A 20,427-nucleotide genomic window follows, 5' to 3' on the forward strand; every position below is an offset into this window, starting at 1 on the left:
AATATAATGTTGGGTCAGTTTGATCCATTGATGGGGAATTGTAACTGGAAGAATTGTTAATGTTTAAACTGACAAGCACGTGATTGTTCTGAAACTTAAGTACAGACTCAGAGCCAGGAACAAGCAGTGTGCTGGCTGGTGACACCCGAAGAGGTGAACCTCAGAGACTTGCAGGTCAGAAGAAGTGTCTAAGCCAGGGATGTCAAGTGGTCTTAATAGCAAATGCTACCTAGACTGCTGAGTTGAAGATTGAAACACAAGATATGGGCTCAGCCAGAGAGTGCTATGATCAATTAGTGATGTCTGCCAGAGGCTGGGAACTGAGGGCAACAGGGCTCTTGGGCTGTGTATTTACTATACAGTTATTAAAATAAGACAAAGGCAGCCCAGATGTTTAAGCCACGTGCGGAGAGTGATTGGGGTGGGATAGACATTTAATCAAACTCCCTTAAATTACCATCACATTTATGTATCATGGCTGATTGTTTGATTATAACTCCCTTTCAGGACGATTCTGAGTAGAGCATTTACCCTTGTTGCACAAAGTTGGAAACAGGAAACAATCTTAGTGGAAAACCATACTCATAACCTAATCTCCATTCATGCATTCATCCACTCATTCAGTAAATGCTCACTGAGCACCCATGATTTCTGGGAATACAGGGGTGAAACACACAGATCCCTTCCCTGGAGAAATGTGCAGTCAGTTGGGGGCCAAGAAGAACATAATATGATAAATGTTTAAATAGAAACAAATACAGTAGAAGTACAAAGGAGGGAACAACAACCTTTTCTGCCCCTCCCACTTGCTAGACCCTAGACCCTAAAGATATTCAAACCTCATCTTCCAAAATTACTAGGAGTAGAAGTTTGCCTGGAAGAGAAGGGAGTTGCATGGGAATGGCTGGGGCAGCAAGTAGGTAAGGATGAGTAAAAGGAGATGAATGTCCAGATTCACCCAAAGGCTGGACTCAGTTTTGGAAGGGCTTGCTACTGAGGCCAGGGCATAAATGAGAACAATCTTGGCTGAATTGTGCCAGGAATAGTGATGATATCAGTGGCCAGAGTCAGTGTTGGCCTCTCAGAAACCACAGAGAGGATGGCAAGCTGCAGGAATCATGCAAGGTGAACACTGAAAGCAAGAGGGTCTCTGCATTTGGAAAAGAAGGCCAGCATTTCAATGAGCAGGTGCAGACCTCCAGCTCATTGTTCACCATTGGAGTGCACTATACTGAGCAATGTACTGGACCCTGGACTTACCATACTGTTTCTCCTTGATTTGCATATGCTGTTTCTTCTAGCTGGAATTTTGCACCTCTCCCTCTGCCCTCCCTTATTCACTTGGTTTATGCTTATTCATCCTCAGTTCTCTGCTTAGCTCAAATAGGACTCTTCCAGGCAGTCTTTCTGTCTCCCCAGGTCTGGGTTGAGAGCCTGTTTTAGGTGCTTCAGTGTACTCAGGACTTAGCTCTGAGTGTCACACTATTGCAGCTGCTTGTGTCCAGCGTGCATCCTGTTAATGTTGCATCCCAGAGTCTTGCCCATTGACTGAGCCTGGCCCACAGCAGAGACTCAGCATCTTTCTAGCTGGGGTGGTTCCAAATCCAAGCCCATGTATGCTGGGCAGCCTCCAGAGCTTTCCTAATACTCTGCAGAGTTGGGGGTGGTGTCCTAAAAGTTCTGAGCTGAATTAGACAGTGAGGAGGGTGAGGTGGGCAGGAATCTTATTGTGAAAGGTCTTATGTTTGTGGCTAAGGACTCTGGGACAGCCCACCAGGTCTTTTAATTAATTTATTTATTTATTTTTGTGCCTGCTAACTAACCAGTCATCCGAACAGACAGTCACTGGATTCTAACAAGCTCCAGGCTTTATCCCCAGTTACCATGACAACCAGGCTTCATGGTGATGGATGGTATTGATTGACAGACTCCTAGTTTCTTGGCTCTGTCCCTACCCCCCTTAAGTCATCTGCACACACATAGAACTGAGACTCTCAGCACCATCTTTCTGATTGTTTCTTGATTTTGAATTTCCACCTCTAATATCACTGAAAACAGCTTATTACTTAAAGGAGAAAAGATGAGATGGTGTCAACCTTCTTCCCAGAGCCATCCTTAGCTCTCTTTCCCATAGGCAGTATAATATGGCATACAGAACAGGGCTTTAGACACAGGCCTTGGTTCAATCCCAATTCTGTTATTTACTTAGTGTATAACCTGGGCAAGTGACAAACTATCTAAGTTAAGTTTAAACTATTTCAACTTACTCCTCTCTAAAATGGGACTGATTATCCTATTGTGGCATGATGTGTGAACACTGAGTGAGCTAACCCATGAAATATCTCCACCCAGCACATAATAGTGCTTATGAAGTCACCGGGTGCCCTTCTCCTCCCCACTTGCTCCTGGCCTAACCACTAATACTGCAGAAATGCCCATTAAGAAAACCTCATTTTACAAACTCCTCAGCCTCCCTCTTTTTCTAACTTTGCAGATTCCTAATCAGGAGCCAAAAGCCTCAGTGTAGGCTGCAGCATTTCTGGCAACAGTAGTAATGGCAACACTTAACTGCGATTGCTAGCTCTGAACCAGGCACTGTCCTGAGCACATTACATGGCATGGATTAACTCATTCAACACTCACAACAACCCTAGGAGGTAGACAGTATTAAAATCCCCATCCCCACATGGTCATTGGGCAGGGGTGGAATTCCAGCTCAGGCAGTCTCTGTTTCAGAATCTGGCCTTCAGCTATGCTGTCTCTTGTGATGGCTGAAATCATGTAGAAGAATCAGAGCCTCTGAAGAGCCCTTATCAAGTAGGACAAAGACATGGGACTGCAGTCTCAACATTGCCTCCTTCTTCTGCCTACCTTCCCCTCTCTGAGCTTCTTTGCAGAATGAGGTAGTCAGGGAACGAGGGGTTTGGAAGGCTCCTTTCAGGACTACCATTGGCTACTCACCATGCATGATGAATGTTCCTCTGCAGAATAACAGTAGCATGATGAAATGAAGCATCCATTGTGTTTGAGTATGGCATATCTTGCTTCAAGACCTGATTCTTGGGCCTGTTAGTCTTGAGTGACTTTGGCAAGTTGCCTAACAATAAAAGTTAGTATTTATTGAACACCTAATTGTGCCAGACACTTTTTAGGAATTCACTTAGAGAAACTATTATCATTCCCATTTTAAAGATTGGGAGTATGAGGCAGAAAGTCATTAAATGAGTTACTCAAGTCACTAACAGAGAAAGTGAATGGTAGAACTCTGACCCCAGAGGTTACACTCTTAACCACCACAACTCCTGCTTTTTCCAGTCCTAGTGAGCCTGTAAGATGGGTAAATCCCCCTTGTCCCAGAATACTGTTGAGAGTTTCCAGTGAGATAATGCAGCTGAGCATGCTTTATAAAATATAGCATGAGATATTACAAAGCTGTGATTTGCATCTTCAGTTAAAGAAAGACTCATAAAACGTTTTAGAGGCATTGTCTATGTAGGCTAAAGTCAGCCAATCCCCAAGCACTCCTGGGGGGGTTGGCACATGCCAGGCTCTGTGCAGAGATTTGCAAACCTAAGAGATGACTTAGAAGCTTATAGTCTTATAGGAAGAACAGACCAAGAAATTGACAATTACGAGAGTGAGCTAAATACTATGCTGGAGAGAAGCACAGGGATACACTGAGGACTTAGATATAGGGCCCTTGGGGATTAAGAAAAGGCTGTCTGGAGCCGAGTGGGAGAAGCTCAGTGAAAGAGATAAAGGGATTTTTTAGCACCTGCAAAGGCACCGAGGTACTCATTTTATTCTCAGGTGTTTGGGAAGAAGTGTGAGTTTTAATGAATAAACAGAAACACAAAGGGGACAGGTAAGTTAGCTGACACCTCCCAACTAGCCCAGCCACAGACTCCGATCATCTTTCCAATGTGATGATAGAAAATAGACTATTAGATTCTCTTTCCCCTTCTGAGGCTGTCTTTGGGGGCAACCGATATAGCAAAGCAATGTAGCAGATAAATCATAGCAACATGAATGGTATTTGTTTTTTGCGAAGAGATAAATAATGCACTACACCTGCTGTTTTCCACCTAATGCTTTTAATCTGAGGAATGACAGACTTGCCGTGTTCTGGCACCTTGGAAATCAAGCTGCCTGGTTCTGCCTGAGAGCTGTAGACATGCAGCAGCTCCATAGAGGTGTGAGGGCAGCTCTCCCACCTGCACCACAGCCAAGACCATGTGGGAAACAAGTAGAAGACATGGTGGCCAGACACATATCCTTTGGGCTCCTAGCCTGGCAAGTAGCCACAGAAACAGCTCACCTTGAGACCAGACTAGACTGAGAAGCAACCCAGCCTCCCACTACCTCTGTACTTCCTTAGGGATCTCATCTGATTTGCATCTCTCTCTTTCCCACTCTGGAGTTCAAGTCACATTGGCTTTTCTGAGTAGAATCTTGCTGCTGAGGAAACAAGCCCTCTGCAGGGTCTCCCTCATCTCCCATTATACTCCTAGCTTTGTCTGGCTAATCCCTACTTGTTCTACTGGTCTCTCGCTCCTTCTTCTGACCCCCACAGACACCTTCCCTGACCCTGCTGCCCTGTATCAGAGTCCTCCCCCAACACTACAATAATTGTGTGTTTCCTTGTCCATTTCCCCACACTTGACTCTCAACTCACAGAGGTCAAGCACTCTCCTGAGTCCTCCTTATTTCTCAGCTAGCTCTAACACAGTAAAACGTCATTAGGTACTTATCAAAGTTGTCTCAAATGTTCTTAAAGTGTTCCACTGTGTTCTTAAAGTCTCAGGATCATGACGTTAGAGGTCACCTTAAAAGATCACTGGTCTTTTCTACCCTTCAAACCCTACTGTACCCTCACAGGCAAACAGCCAGCCTCAGCTTTGTCTCCTACAATGGTGAGAGCTCACTGCCTGCTGGAACACCTCATCTCTGCTTGACTTCTGACTGTGATAATGATCGACCTTATGCTAAGCCTAAACTTGCCTTCCTGTAGCTTCTGGCCTTTGGGTCCTAGTTCTTGCCCTTGCAACCACACAAATAAACCTAATTCTTCTTCCTCAAGACAACTCTCTGGAGAGTTTAATCCAGTTCTACTGGTCTCTCTTAAAGAGAAATCTTTTTTCCTTTCTTCAGGTAAACATCCTTAGTCACCTCTAATATTTTCAAAAGGATGTGACTCTGAACATCTTCACCCTCATGCTTATTCTGCTCTGATAACTCCCTATTTTTAAACTTTATTATGGTAAAAATACTTATCATGAAATCTGCCCTCTTAGCCAATTTTAACAGTACAATACAGTGTTGTTAACTATAGGGACATGTCGCTCTCATATCTTATCTTGTATAATTGAGATTATACAAGATAGTTGTATTAGTAATTCTACCTTTCCTCTTGCCCTCAGCCTCTGGAAACCACCATGATACCCTTTGATTCTATGTATCTGACTACTGGTATATCTAATATAAGTGGAATCAGGCAGTCTTTATCCTTCTGTGACTGGCTTATTTCACATAGCAGTATGTCCTCAAGGTTCGGTCGTATTGTCACATATGGCAGGGTTTCCTTCTTTTTAAAGGCTGGATAATGTTCAATGAAGAAAATCATATTTTCTTATTTCATTTTTTTAAAGTGTTTTTGCACACAGCTCTAAGTTTCTAAGTTACCTATGGAGAGGAGAGTGAGATTATTTTCTCCTTCGTTTTACTAATTATAATTTGTACCCTGGTTTCATTACCCTACTGAGCAGGGAGTAATCTAAAACTCTAAGGCCTTTTCTTTTGTTCTCCTGCTAAGCTGTGTCTATTTGCTACTGTGCTTATTCATTTGGTGTTTTGTCTGTAGGGTAGGATGTTAAAGTTTTCCCAATTCAGTTTCATTTTGCTATGCTTGGTGATATGGTTTGACTGTGTCCCCATCCAAATCTCATCTTGTATTGCAGTTCCCATAATCCCCACGTGTCATGGAAGGAACCTGGCAGGAGATAATTTAATCATGGGGGTGGTTACCCTCTTGTGGTTCTCATGATAATGGATGGGTTCTCATGAGTTCTGGTGTTTTTATAAGGGGTTTTTCCCCTTTTCTTGGCACTCTTCTTGGTGCCATGTGAAGAAGGACGTGTTTGCTTCCCCTTCTGCTATGATTGTGAGTTTCCTGAGGCTTCCCCAGCCATGCTGCACTGTGAGTCAATTAAATTTCTTTCTTTTATAAAATCACCCAGTCTTGGGTATGTCTTTATTAGTAGCATGAGAACAGACTAATACACTTGGTCAGTGTATCCACCCAGCCTTTTGAGGGCTTTTTGGATCCTGTTTCTTTAACTGAATTATCCTTGGCTTCTTGTAGTTCTTATTCTAAGTAGATATGATGGAACTGGCTACTAAGTCCATATCCAAGGCATTGACAAAGGCATCAACTGAGATGGGATGCCAGAGTCCTGTGGCAAGCCACCAGAGATACTCTGTAGGACCACCGTACTCAACATCTGATCCAAGATCCAGTGAAGAGGAAACATCTGGGATACTTGTCCAAAAAACACATTCCTGATTTCATAGAAATATGCAATTAGAATTGATAGAGGTTGGGCCTAGTTACCTATATTTTTCAAAAGCACTCCAGATGATCTCAATGTATAGCCTGGGTTGGGACTGATCAACTCCAGAGCTCACTGAGTTCAAAAGCCCCAAACAAACTGCAGTTTGATCTGGTCCAAAATTAAGCCTAAGGAGTGCAGCCTGATGGGATGGGATGGAGCAATGGCAGAGGATTGCCTGGTTCCATGAATATAGTCAGTCTATCCATACTACACACCTATCTGGGCAAGTTCTCTACAATGGCTCCAGACCTGGCTCTGTTCCTTTCACCTCAGACCCCCACCCCCAACTCTTTCTGTTTGTCTCTCTGGTTCTGAGTCCTGGCTTCCAACGCCAGTTTCAACTCCTGGATTTTGGTACCAGGTTTGACTTCCTCTGCCCCGACCCCAACTTGTTAGTGTCATTTTCCCACAGGCTCTCTGTGGACAGCTCTGATTTTGGCATCTCTTACAGCCTCTGAGAGACTCCTTTCTAGCCCTAGCATATTGAAACAAAAAACTCTCGGGATATAGATCGGTCTTCATTTAAGACATGGCCCCTAACCTGCTGACTTCTCAAGGGCAGGACCTTAGCTTTGCAGATTTACATCATATTCACATTAGTTATATTCTCAAGGTGTCTACATTGCCCAATATGCAATATGCTGGAGATGGTACACAGTAGGTGCTTACTACATTTTCCTCTCAGATGGCAGAATTCTTTTGTCTGAGGCAATAACTGAGATTAGTGAAAATACCACAGGCTTCTAAATGTGACAGACTTGAGCGTGAATCTCGGCTTCACCGTTTCTTAACTGTATGGCCTTAGGCAATATAATTAACCTTCATGAACCTCAGGCATCTCAACTACAAATGAAAAGTATGAGCTAAGTGTCTCAGAGTGCTTGGGCTCTCAGGTTCTATGATTCTTTGCAAGTCACAGACTCCCCTTGCTGGCTGGGACCCACTTTGGGGTCCTTAGATGGCAAATCTCTGCAGTCAAGTCGTGCTTTTCAAGTCAGGCTGGAATTTTTCTTCTCCCAGCAGCACGTGGCAGGCTGTCGCCAGAACTTTTATGGGCATAATCACACCACAGGCATCCTCCAGCCCCCATTAATCAGCCCGTCCTGTCGCTTTAATTCAGCAGCACTCCACCATCCACCTAAATAATCACTCTGGCTTCTACCCATGAATTCTTTTCATCCACTTTTGTTTATCACCGTTGAAGCATTTTTTAATCAAAACAATTAAATATGCTAAATCTTCCCCCAATTAATAATGCATTAAAAATTAAAAGTGTTTGAATGGAAATGGCAGAAGAAGCCCTTTGCTCGGTGTTGAGTGCCAGTGCTCAGAGCATCACTTTCAACAAGCACTTTCAGCTCAGGAGTGACTCAGAAACTGATATCCAAAGAGTCACAAAGGGCTGCAGCTGAAAGGGGTCTTGGAGATGACAACCTCTTCTTTCCATAAATGGGAAACGGAGGCCCACTGGGATCATGGGCCTTTCCTAGGATCATACAGGGTGTTAGTGACTGGAATTTGAATTTAGGACTTATGACTTCTAAGTTTCCTTCCATCAGAAACCCTTACCAAAGGACTCGGGGCATTCATTTATTTACTCATTTTTTAAAAATTCATCAATCGTTTATTCTGAAAGTATTTACTGAACACGGCACACACCACATTGCTATGCTAGCAAGACAATGGTGAATTAGATGCAAGTCCTTGACCTCATAGAGTTTGCTGTTTAATGGGGACACAGGCACATAAACTTTGATGCTCAATACTCCCTTGAAAATAGTGAATCTAATCTTTAGCTCAATTGAATGACAGGTCTAAATTATTTTTCTTTTATGGTTGACAGAATAACAGTATGACTGGAAATAATGACTTTGTATAGTTGTAGTTTAAAGGAGTGATGTCTCAAAATACAAACTCCTTTAGCTACCGAAAAGGTTGGACTCTGTAGCATGGTCAATATCCCTCCAGTCTATTTATCTAGTTTTATCTTGCCAGGCAGACCTAGGATTGGAAACCCAGCTCTATCTATTTACATAGCAATGTGGCTTTACTGCTTTAAGAATTATTTTCCTCATCTGCAAAAGTCAGTTCCTCAGTGGGTCCTCAGATGTAGACAAATACAGATATGGCTAATGTGGGCCTGACAGTCTTTATGGGGTCTGAAGGGCAGGTAAACTTTCCATGGTGATCCATTCATCTTCTAGCAAGACTTTGGCTTCTCTGCGGTGCAAAGAGGACCTGGACAAAAAGAATTGTGATGAAGACAATCACTCAGGCACAGAGGACATTGGTAGCTCTGAAAAAAGAGGGAATTATTCAGATCTAAAAATGGTTCATGGAGTAAATGACATTTGAATGGAAGCTTTTGGAGAGATGATGGGTGGAAGAGTAGTCTTTGGAAAGATGATGGAAAGGGAGGAGGAGAGGCATTTATAGTAGGGGCAAATATGTTCAAAAGTTCAGAGTAATGGTGTCCATCATGGCCCGGGTGCTGAGGTAGGCATGGGGGCAAATGCAGATGGATGAGATAGAATTATTGCCTCAAGGTGGCTCAATAAAGAATGGTCAAAAGAAAGAGTGCTAGCATTTTTTACCAACTAGTATGTGCAATACATATCTCTTCTCATTTCAAGAATTATTTTGGTTGGAACCATGCAGAAGAGAAAATTGAAACTGGATTAAAGAACCAGGCTTTCAACCGAGGCCTTTTGGACTCCAAACATGAAGCTAGCTTTTACTACTGTGACATAGTTGTACCGTGTCAAGTGTCTTTTAATAACTCAGCATTTTGTGTTTCTCTGTGTCCCTGTTGCAGGTATTACCAGCAGAGATATCATGACATGTTTTGGAGGCTCCTTGGGCATTCAATATGAAGGTGGAATAAATGTTGATGGAGGTTTATCAGGAGACCATTGTAAAAAATTTGGAGATGGCAAAACTGGCAAGTGTTTAGCAATAGATCTCCCAAAAAGAGAAGCCAGGCTTTCCTTTGGACACACACTGGGACTTGGAAGCTACGTTTTTTTCCCAGTTGATTTCATTTTATTCAAAGATCAGACTGAATAGGTGCTAAATACCCCAAACCAATGACCCGCAGTGGCTCTATTTTGAATCTACCATGGGTTTAAAATCACCTTTGAAGTACTTACTTTTATATGGGGCACCCTCCTAGATTTCAAGTGTTAGACAAAGATCCAAGTAAGAACTAGAATGAAAGGCATCTGGAAAATGGGCTGTTTAAATGAAGGCCCATCATATTACAGTTCAGAGGAAGGAAATAAGGCTGTTGAGAGAGAATATGGTTACCGAGTCCAAGCACAAAGAATAATTATTAGAGAGTGATTGTACAGGAATATTTTATGACATTTCCTGAACAAGTCAGTTTTGGTGTTCATGTATTCATTTACTCATCCATTCATCAAACAGGTATTGAGATTTTCTTCCCCAAGTGGGAGACACAGAGGATACAGGGATGATGAAGAAGTTTATAATGTAGTGGGTGGAATAGATATTAAACAGATTCAAGCTATTCCCATTGTGTTAGGTTACCTGTAACTCCAGGCCTTAAGTCAAATTGTTTCCTCTCTCTTTCTATCCTCTCTTCATTTACTTGGCAAATACTCACTTACCTTTGTAGACAACTCACCTGTCTTCCTGACTGCCTCCCACACCTCCTACTGTATAGCTGACTAGTTTCTTTCGCTGTGCCCCCATTGAGTCCTATAGTAACATCTATAGCACCTATAATATTTGATTGAACCTATTTCGCATATAGCAGGTACTGAGTAAATATTTGACATATGAATGAATTAGCGAATGAATGAATAAATGAATGACCACCCATTTCCTGTCCCCCTTATCCTCCATGTGGGTCAGGCTGTCCTCATAGTGTTTCTCCACTCCAGAGGATGGGACTATTTCTTGAGTCTTGGTCCTTCTCTTCTGCCTTGTCCTGCTAGCTAACCAAGAAGAGTAGAAGAATGGTAAACATCTAAAGAAAACATGTAATCTTTCTTCCAAATCTCATTAGTGGGATTTGTCAACCAGTCCTTGGGCTTTTTGGGAAATGAGCTAATGCAGTTTATCCTCTTGATGGCAGAAAGGGCCAGGAAGGCCATGGCTGTGGAAGACATCATTTCTCGGGTACGAGGTGGCAGTTCTGGCAGGAGTGGTGGCTTGGCACAGAACAGGAGCACCATTACATACCGTTCCTGGGGGAGGTCATTAAAGTATAATCCTGTTGTTATCGATTTTGAGGTAAGTCTTTTCGCAGCTGAAGAAACTCTACGTCTATGAGGAATGAAAGTGAAGCAGACCAGATCATTTCATATTTCTTATTATGAGCCCATCAAAGAACAAGATTAAATGTAACGGCACACTGAACTAGTGGCCTTGCTTGTGCCTGACTCCAGGGAGTGCATGACTTCAGACCCGGGCCACGGGAGAGCAAGGATCAGAAACTGACGATCTGGTCAGTGCCCAGTTTTACACTGCTTATCCCAGAAGTTCCTCAGCATGAGTTCACATTAGGCAAATTGTGATTTTTATTTATACATAAAAGACTTTAAAAATCACATGGGTTACATTAGGGGGTGGCAAACTTTTTCTGTAAAATGTCAGAGAGTAAATATTTTAGGCTTTGTGGGACACATGCAATCTATGATACACAAATTAGTAGTAGTAGTTCTTCTTCTTTCTCTTCTTCATCAAATCTCTATTCTAACCACAAAGGAAGTAGTTGTTCTAGCAGTTGCCAAACTACTTCTGTCAATACGCAGTGTAGTCCATTCAAAATAAGACTGCATTTTAGACTTTGAAGCAAAAGATCATCATTTTCTCATCCATTTTCTCCCTACCCTTTTCTATTTTTCTACATATATTTAAAATCCCAGATATGGATATAGTCCTTCTCTTAAAACATATACCTGTAGTTACCTATAGTTAAACCTAGAAGTCTATTCTAATACCCTGGTTTCTGTGAAGAAAGAGGTCAGATGTATTAACCTCGATTTCATTTCTTCTTCAATAAGTAAGAGACCATTTTCACGCAACTGTAATTCACATAGAGTTTGAAAATTGATATCATCAAGCTATTAGTGATTTGAGCAAAAACTGTAAAATTGATATCAGGAGTAATATATAAACTTTCACAAGCAAGAGGGGAACTTGGTGTTTGCCTTGAGAAAAACTTCCCTGGGAAGACTGAGGGTCATCATTTGGAGAAGACCACTACAGTCTTTTGGAAAAAAGAGCCCAGACTTTGGCAGGGTTGGGTAGGAGGGAGGGGAAAGACATAATTTAGGTCAGAGCTCAGCTGCTTTTTCAATGTGTGACCTTTGACAAGTTACTTCCCTCAGTGAGCCTCAGTTTCCTACTCTATCACATAGAGATATGTCACAAGACTCAGGAGATCGGAAGTTACTCTCTTCCTGTGGTTCCTGGGAGGGAGAGATCTGAGGTAGGGAACTGGGTGCTGAGCCCCACTGGAAAGTCAAAGAGACCTCCGCGTGCTTAATGGTCCTGGCCTTCCCTGGAACTAAGAGTCATCTTTGACCAGGCCAAAAGGGCAGCCTATTCTACACTGACTTCCTAACAATGGGACTGAATTCCCTGAACTTCCAGTAAGTGGTTTTCTCCGCTTGGCTGGGGGCCCTACCAGTCCTGATATTACCTGCCTGCTGACCTCAACCTCAGCCCCTGACCACAGGCCAAAGTCTATTTGCCACAGGTCTTTCTGTACACACTTCCAGGAACTCGGTCAAAGCGATTGCCAGTGCCCTTAGTTGATTTCTGTTTCCAGGGAAGTGAAACTACCGTAGTGTGGCTCAGTCCTACTGCTGACTTGCTCTGTGACCTTGGCAAATCACTTCCCCTTGGGGGGCCTCAGGTTCCTCTCCTTAAAATGAGAGATCTAGAGAAGTTCCTTCCTTTTATGAGTGTATTAAAATGTGTAACATTATAAGCATGCTGCAGATAACCATATGTACATGCAATTTGAAAAACACAGAGTTTGGGTTTTTGTTTGTTTGTTTGTTTGTTTACTATTATCACATTCAACTAACAAAAATGGTGCTTTACTTTTTTGTCATTCGTCCCTTGTACAGTAGTATCTCACATTCAGTACTTCTTTAGATCCTCATAAGAAATCTGGAAATTAAGTGTTATTCCCATTTTCTAGATAATGAAGCTTAGACTTAGACAGGGACAGTTAGGCCACATAACTGGAAAGTGAGACACATTTACTTAGCTTTTACCATGTGACAGGCCTTTCCCCTATATCATCTCCCTTAATCCTCACAATAATCCTGGAAGGTGCGATGACTGTTCTCCCTTTACAGATGATGAAGGAGGCTCTGTATGTCATGTGCCAAAGATCACACAATTGGAAGCAGGGTAGCTGGGGTTTGAAGTCAGGTTTTCTGGCTCCAGATTCATTGCTCCTTGTGCTTCATCTACTGCTTCTCAGTTGAGGCAATGATTTTCCCCAAGGAATATTTGGCAATGTCAGGAGACGGTTTTGGTTTTCACAACTGGAAGGGGGCTGCTGGCAGGTAGGGGGTAGAGAACAGGGACTCTGCTAAACAGCCTACAATGCATAGGACAGCCCACTCCTGCCAATAAAGAATTATCCAACTTGATACGCAATAGTGCCAAGGTTGAGAAACCCTGAACTATGGTCGTGCCTGGAATGGGTTGCATCAGTTGTAAATAACCCCTACCCAGCCACATGTAGCTGCCACAGTTACACCATTAGGGGAATTGCTCAGCAATGACAAAAACACTACCTGTCAAGGATTTTATTAATTCCTTCATTGAAGGCTGACAATCAAAACATACTTTTCCTGCTTCCTAAACATTGTAGATAGGGCAGATGAGTTGGCACAAATAACTTCTAAGGTCACTTGGGATTGGGAGTGCACAGGTTTCAGAGTTAAGTAGGTGATTCTCGTGAGGAATGTACACATTGCTCCAGAATTATTCTGAGGATTAAGGGAGATGATATAGGGGAAAGGCCTGTCACATGGTAAAAGCTAAGTAAATGTGTCTCACGTCCTAGCTGTGTGACCTTGGACTTTTAACTGCCCCTCTCTAAACCTGATCTTCATTATTATTTCTTAATAATTGTGTGTTTCTGAGCCGGTCACTTAAACACTCTGAGTCTCCCTTTCTTCTGCTGGGAGCTGAGGAGTTTGTTTAGTGCCTATGTCACAGAGTGGCTGTGAGGATCCAAGGTGGTGGGATAAGTTGAGTGTCTGTGTCTGTGTCTGTGCCTGGCGTGTATCAGGCCTTCCAGAAGCTTGATGTTTGGTTCTTGGGCTCTGGGAAAGTAGACAGAGCCCAGGGAGGGGCGCTGTGTTCTTTCTGTGCCCACAGATGCAGCCTATTCATGAGGTGCTGCGGCACACAAGCCTGGGGCCTCTGGAGGCCAAGCGCCAGAACCTGCGCCACGCCTTGGACCAGTATCTGATGGAATTCAACACCTGCCGATGTGGGCCCTGCTTCAACAATGGAGTGCCCATCCTCGAGGGCACCAGCTGCAGGTGCCAGTGCCTCCTGGGTCGCCTGGGCCCTGCCTGTGAGCAAATACAGACAGAAGGTAAGGTCTGTGCATCCCCACCCAGTTCCAGCCTGGCCCAGCTCAAAGGGGCCAGTGCAGAAAGGACTTTTGGGGTTCCCAGGCCCTCCTTTCTGAGCCCTCCTAGCCACTACCCAGGAGCCACCCTTGAGAGTTCTATTAATCATCCATCACACTTAATAGTTCTTGTGCTTTGTCCTTGCCGTCAAGACCTTTTCTCAGATGAGAACTGTTTTTCACCAAGTTGTTTATGGACACCGGGATTCATTTATGGAGGAATAAACTAGTTTCCTAGTTTATTCATCACAAATTAGGTGGCTTACAACAACAGAAGTATATTGTTTCAGACTTCTGGAAGCTAGCAGTCCAAAGTCAGGTGTGTTGGCTAGGTTGGTTCCTGCCAGAGACTGAGGGAGTGTGTGGTCCATGCCCCTCTCCTACCTTTTGGTGGTTGTCAGCAATCCTTGGCATTTCTTGGCTTGTAGATGCATCACTCCAGTCTCTGCCTCTGTCTTCATGTGGCATTCTTCCCTCTATAACTCTGTTTCTCTTCTTATAAGAACCACCAGTCATTGGGTTGGAGCCCACCCTAATCCAGCATGACCTCATTTTAATGTGATTTCATCTGCAAAGATCCTATTTCCAAATAATATCATGTTCACAGGTAACAAGGGTTTGCCTTCAACATATCTTTTGGGGAAGCACAATTCAACTCACTGAAAGAGATAGGTAGTTGTCATTTCAGTGTAAGGAGTTATGACTAAAAACAAGATTTGGGCAAGGAAAGTTTAAACGCAGATAGCTGCGATATGAACCAACTTGTACCAGGGAAGAAAGTCATCAAACAAGCATTAAAAGTCCATCACTTAAAAATAAAGAAGTCTGAGGACGTGGATGTGCATCCCAGACACTTTACTAAGTCACTGTGAGACACTGATTATTCACGTCTTTCTGGGGCTTAGCTTTCTCATCTATGTTCCCTTTTAGCCCCAAGAGTCTCTATGCATGTTCCAGTTCCTAAGCTCCAAATTTTTCAGGCATATGAAACTGTTTATATGAAAATGATGGCAAAATGTATCAGCTACCTAATCAATGTATACATTAACCTAAATTGGCTATTGCAATGAAGAAAACACAAAGGGAAAAACAAAGAAGTCTGGATGGGCAAACCCAAGATATTACAATTGACTCCAGAAAACAAACAGTTGAAGCACAGGGTGGAGGGAGCTGAAGCCATGTGGCCCAACGGCCATGTGAAAGAAACAGGCCAACCATTAGTCCCAGTTCAGTTAATGGGAGCCTGATACAGATGGCCCAATAGTGAAAGATGGGTTAACAGAATTCAGGAGTCCAGGATAAGATTCTTCTCTGGCATACCAAGATCTTTGTTCTTGGTGTTACATTTCACCAGATAGTGGCAAAGCAAAGCAGGCAACCCAGGGAAGTGGGAAGGCTCAAACCTATGTACTAAGAAGATCTAGAAAGATTGGGAACTTTTGGCATGAAGAAGAAAGACTCAGGAAGGACAAGTCTCATATAAACCACCATATGGGAGGACATGTTTTCTATGGCCACTGAGATTAGGTTGTAGGACTAAAGGAGAGAAGCTATAGCAAAGGGATTAGGGCTTAATGAGGGAGGACTTTCTTCTGCATGTACTGTGGCAGGAGTGAGGGAAGGGGATAGATGACCACTTTTCAGGGAATTACAATGAAAGAGATTCATTCTTCCAAGGGGTGATTGGGCAAGACAGCCTCAAGGTCCTTCCTACCCCCAGAATCTCTGAGTCTCTGACCCAAACAAGGGATAGCAACATGGTGAGCAGTCGGTAGTTTGAAGCTTAAAATCTTTAAATGCAAAATTGAATTTAAATATTTTAAGCTTCAAACCACAAATACCAATTTCTTTAGGATACAAGGGGATCTTTATGCAGTAGACCTGGTTTTAAAATGAGATGATGGTGAGTTATTATTTCCTCTTTGGGAGAGTAGTTCTAAGTAGGAGGCAGGATAGCATAGCTCAGGTATCAAACAGATCTTTCGTTTTTTGTTTTTGTTTTTGTTTTGAGATGGAGTCTCACTCTGTCACCCAGGCTGGAGTGCAATGGCGTGATCTCGGCTCACTGCAACCTCCACCCCCCAGGTTCAAGCAATTCTCCCACGTCAGCCCGCACTCCCCCACCCCCACCCTGAGTAGCTGGGACTACAGGCATGCGCCACCATGCCTGGCTAATTTTTGTATTTTTACTAGAGATGGAGTTTTGCCATGTTGGCCAGGCTGGTCTCGAACTCCTGGCCTCAAGTGATCTGCCCGCCTCGGCCTCCCAAGGTGCTGGGATTATAGGCGTGAGCCACCACATTCAGCCCAGATCTTTAATTGCTAAGCTGTCAATTTCCATCTGGGCATACCCTCTAAAATGAGATTATACTGGAACCTTCTCAAAGATTGTGTTGAGGATTAAACTAGTTAACACTCATGGTAGGCTCTATTATAATAAGAAAAAGATGAGACAGCTTCATGTGGGATGTTTCATTGGTAGAGGATTGTTCTGAGTTGTTACTTCTTCAAATTCCTCCTTTGGTGGCAAAAGGGAATAGAATCTGAGCTGCCTGTGTCCTGTGGGAGATAAGCCAAGAGGGTGAGTGAAAGCCAAAGACCTTAAGAAGGAGCCTGCAGAGAATACAAACCAAGGAGACCAACTCCCAGGGTCAGTTCCATCTTCCATGGAACTGCAGATTCCAGTTTCCTTGTGAGAACTGGAAAAAAGGCACTGCCTGGTATGTGGGTGAATTGGGAGAGAAAAAGAAAACCACTCTGGATTGATACAGCACAGCTCAAGGGTCCAGGGCTTTCCTGACTTCCCAAGCAGGGTAAGGACTGGGTTGCAGCCGCCATTTTCCCATTGGCCAGGCAGCATTCCCAAGGGGACCAAAGATCAATAAACAGAAAAAATAACTAAGCCTTATTAGTAACAGCCATTATAGCAGCATGTATATGAACTCATTTATTTTCCCAACAACCTTATGACATAAATGCTATTATGAGTCCCAATTTACAGATGAGGAAACCAGGGCAGAAGGAAGGTTGGATAATTTGCTCAAGGTCACCTAGCTGGGGAATGAAAGAGCCAGGATTTGGACCCGGGACCCAATCTCTTAACCATTACACCCTACTGAGTCACATCCTAAGAGTGAGGAAATTTGGGGAGTGAGAGTAGAGGATCTGAGACAACTTCAGTAAGTATCATCTTGGGGAGTGGAAAGTGGGGTATATACCAGTTCATGGTTATCAACCTGGCCTGGCTTAAAGGAACAGATGTGAGCCTTGCCAGAGTAATTTAATTATAGCACTTCAAGGGCCCTCAGAACCAGTGACTTGCTAGGATCCCTGTCCACACAGCATAGAGACAAGGAGAAGAGGGAGTGTGGGCTACCCAGACGTGCCTCTCCATGGTCCAGTGTCAGGCTCAGTGGCAGGCAGGCTGAGACACCTGCACACATGGTGGGCATCAGAGAAGGTGTGGACATTACGTAATGATCTGCAGGAAGGGATGAGACAGAGGGCTGCTCCCAAGGTCCCATTCCTCCTGCATTCAGTTGCAGGCAGTGCACTTAGTTCATTGCAGGCAGCTCATGGCACTCCATCAACCTGGTTCCAAGCAAGGTGTGGACATCAGGTGGCCTTGGGGCTATCATACTGAACTCTCAGCCTGATGGAGACAGGCTAGCAAGGAAGTCAGAGTCAGGGCAGTCAAATTCCATGGAGGCCCATTACAGTCCCTGGGAATTTTCCCAGCAAACCTTTGCCTGTGGGGACCAAGGCACAGAGGTGGGAGAAAGAGACAGAGAGCCTTGCTGTGGCTGCCCCATCAGGGAGTATAATTACAGAGCTGGAAGGAACTTGGAGATAATCCAATCCAATGATATTCACACTGTGATCTGAGGAGCCTTGGGGTCTCAGAGCTGCCCCAGCGGAGGAGGGCGAGCCTGACAGACATCCAGCTTCAAATAGAGCAGCTCCACTTTCATCTGACTTCGAGGTTGGGGTCCACATAAGATTTCATTTAGGAAAAATGAAATTGTGATGAAAAAAATAATGATTGAAAAATACCCATTGGATTAGTCCATCCTTCTCATATGATAGCGTCCAAAACTCAGGCCGAGCCCCAGGCTAGGCAATTCTCTGAGCTAGATTTCCAGATAGTCCATGGTCAGTGCATGTGTTCAGATGCTCTGTGCAGAGAGCCAGTCACCCTCTGTGCCTCTGTTGCCAGAGTCTGAGGGGGTTTGATTTGCAGATCCTCATACAAAAGCTTAGCAATCCTCTCCAGGGAGGTGCCCGGCCAAACCTTTTCTCTGACTCCCCAGCAGGGCAGCGCTCCCCGTTCTCCACACCCTCCAGTGACTCTGTGTCATTCTTCCAACGGAGCACACCTTCTGCCTCCCTCCGCTATCCATCTTCCGTGGAACGGCGGATTCCAATTTCATGAGATGGGCTCCCAGTGGCCTCTTCTCACTCCATCCAGTTTCAAATTAAGTGCACGGCAGTGAGCACAGAGGTCTTGGTTTGCTACCTGAAGGCATTTCCCCAAGGAGGGATTGCAGACAACTTTCAGGCAACAGGATGGCCCTCCCTCCTCAGTAGCAGCTCTGCAACCCCCTTGACAGTGCCCCCAGGGACAATTAAAAGCCTGTCTGCCATGGTCTCCACAGTGAAACTGCCCTTGCTACATTCGGGCTAGCAAAGAAGCAAAGACCCTATGTGCCTTATCCGTAGGTACCTCCAACAAGCTGCAGTCAACCAAAGGAGGGGAGGCCAGTCCATCTCCCAAGGGTCCCACCCATCCCTCCCTGTTCGTCACCAGAAAGGCACTTCCTTCCTAACCATATGCTAACCTCCTCCTCCCTGGGAAACTTCCTCCGCAGGAGCCAAAGCAGATGGGAGCTGGAGTTGCTGGAGCTCCTGGTCTGTGTGCAGAACAGGCACCCAGGAAAGGAGAAGAGAGTGTGACAATCCTGCGCCTCAGAATGGAGGGGCCTCGTGTCCAGGGCGGAAAGTACAAACGCAGGCTTGCTGAGGGCCTCTGAGCACAGGCTGGACCAGATGCTGTGGATTGCCCCTGCACTGACTATTGGATAAAGACTTCTTTCAACTGAGAGACAATGCAAATCAGCACACTTTTTTCTTTGTTCTGCCAGCTTCCAGGCCTAAGACTAGGTTTTGCTCTCTACAGCCAACTATTCTATTACTTACGAAACTCAATCATTTTATTCAGCAACTGGGTGTTGACTGTTAACTAAAAGCTCTGTCCTGCTCACAGCACCTTGGATCATCAAAAAAATAAAGTAAAATAGAAAACTGAGAAAACTCAATCCATGACCAGAGAGAACTTACAGGATGTTAGAGACAAAGCAAGCAGACACCTGAAACAATCAACGCCCAATTAAACAAAGTAGGATGAGAATTCTCTTAGTTCTTTGATAACAATATTTGTTCTTTCATGGAAACATTATTAATTGGTAGGGTAAGCAGACACTCTGAAATAATGAGAAAAATATTAAAAATTGACTTGAGTTATTTCAATTTTCCTTCATTTGAACTCATTTATTAATTCAATTAATCTCTCTAGTTCCCTTAAGTTCTTACCACAAATGTGACATTTCTTCTAATTATTTTCTCATGGAACACTTCTTTTCCTTCATTGCAATTTTCATAACTAGTAATTATATTATCTTAGTCTTTTTGGGCTGCTCTAACAAAAAGCCTTAAACTAGGTGGCTTATAAACAACAGAAACTTATTTCTCACAGTTCTGGAGGCTGGGAAGTCCAAGATCAAGGCAGATTCAGTGTCTGGTGAGGGCCCACCTCTTAATTTTTACAGGACTGTCTTACTGCTGTGTCCTTACATGGTGGAAGAGGCTAGGCAGTCTCTTAGGTCCCTTCTTTAAGGTCACTAATCCCATTCATGAGGGCTCCATTCTCATGATCTAGTCACTTTCTGAATTTCCCACCTCCTCATGCCATCACTTTGGGGTTCGGATTTCAACATTTGAATTTTGAAGGGACCATGTTCAGATCATAGCATATATATTTAACCCCACATCTCCTGTGACTATTTAAGATCTATCTCTTCCTAAGAGATAATAATCTTGAGGGCAGAAGTCAAGTTTGTTTTGTTTAGCACTGTAGCCCCTGAGGTCAGGCTTTGCCTTAAATGTAGCAGAGACTTAGTAAGTAGC

At 43.8% G+C, this 20,427-nt stretch overlaps 1 protein-coding gene across 1 annotated transcript in view; it reads left to right on the forward strand.

Annotated features, from left to right (window-relative positions):
* C8A (complement C8 alpha chain) overlaps positions 1-19,770 on the forward strand; it is a 61,759-nt gene extending 41,989 nt beyond the window's left edge. Inside the window, exons 8-11 of the mRNA XM_033225039.1 lie at positions 9,427-9,552; positions 10,711-10,868; positions 13,986-14,208; positions 19,113-19,770. Coding sequence (XP_033080930.1) covers positions 9,427-9,552; positions 10,711-10,868; positions 13,986-14,208; positions 19,113-19,264 — 659 coding nt within the window. The 3' untranslated portion in view covers positions 19,265-19,770. The remainder of the gene's footprint in view (positions 1-9,426; positions 9,553-10,710; positions 10,869-13,985; positions 14,209-19,112) is intronic.
* Positions 19,771-20,427: the final 657 nt, after the last annotated feature.

The sequence above is a fragment of the Trachypithecus francoisi genome, unplaced genomic scaffold, assembly GCF_009764315.1.
Source record: "Trachypithecus francoisi isolate TF-2019V2 unplaced genomic scaffold, Tfra_2.0 Lachesis_group12, whole genome shotgun sequence".
In the NCBI taxonomy this organism is placed as follows: Eukaryota; Metazoa; Chordata; class Mammalia; order Primates; family Cercopithecidae; genus Trachypithecus; species Trachypithecus francoisi.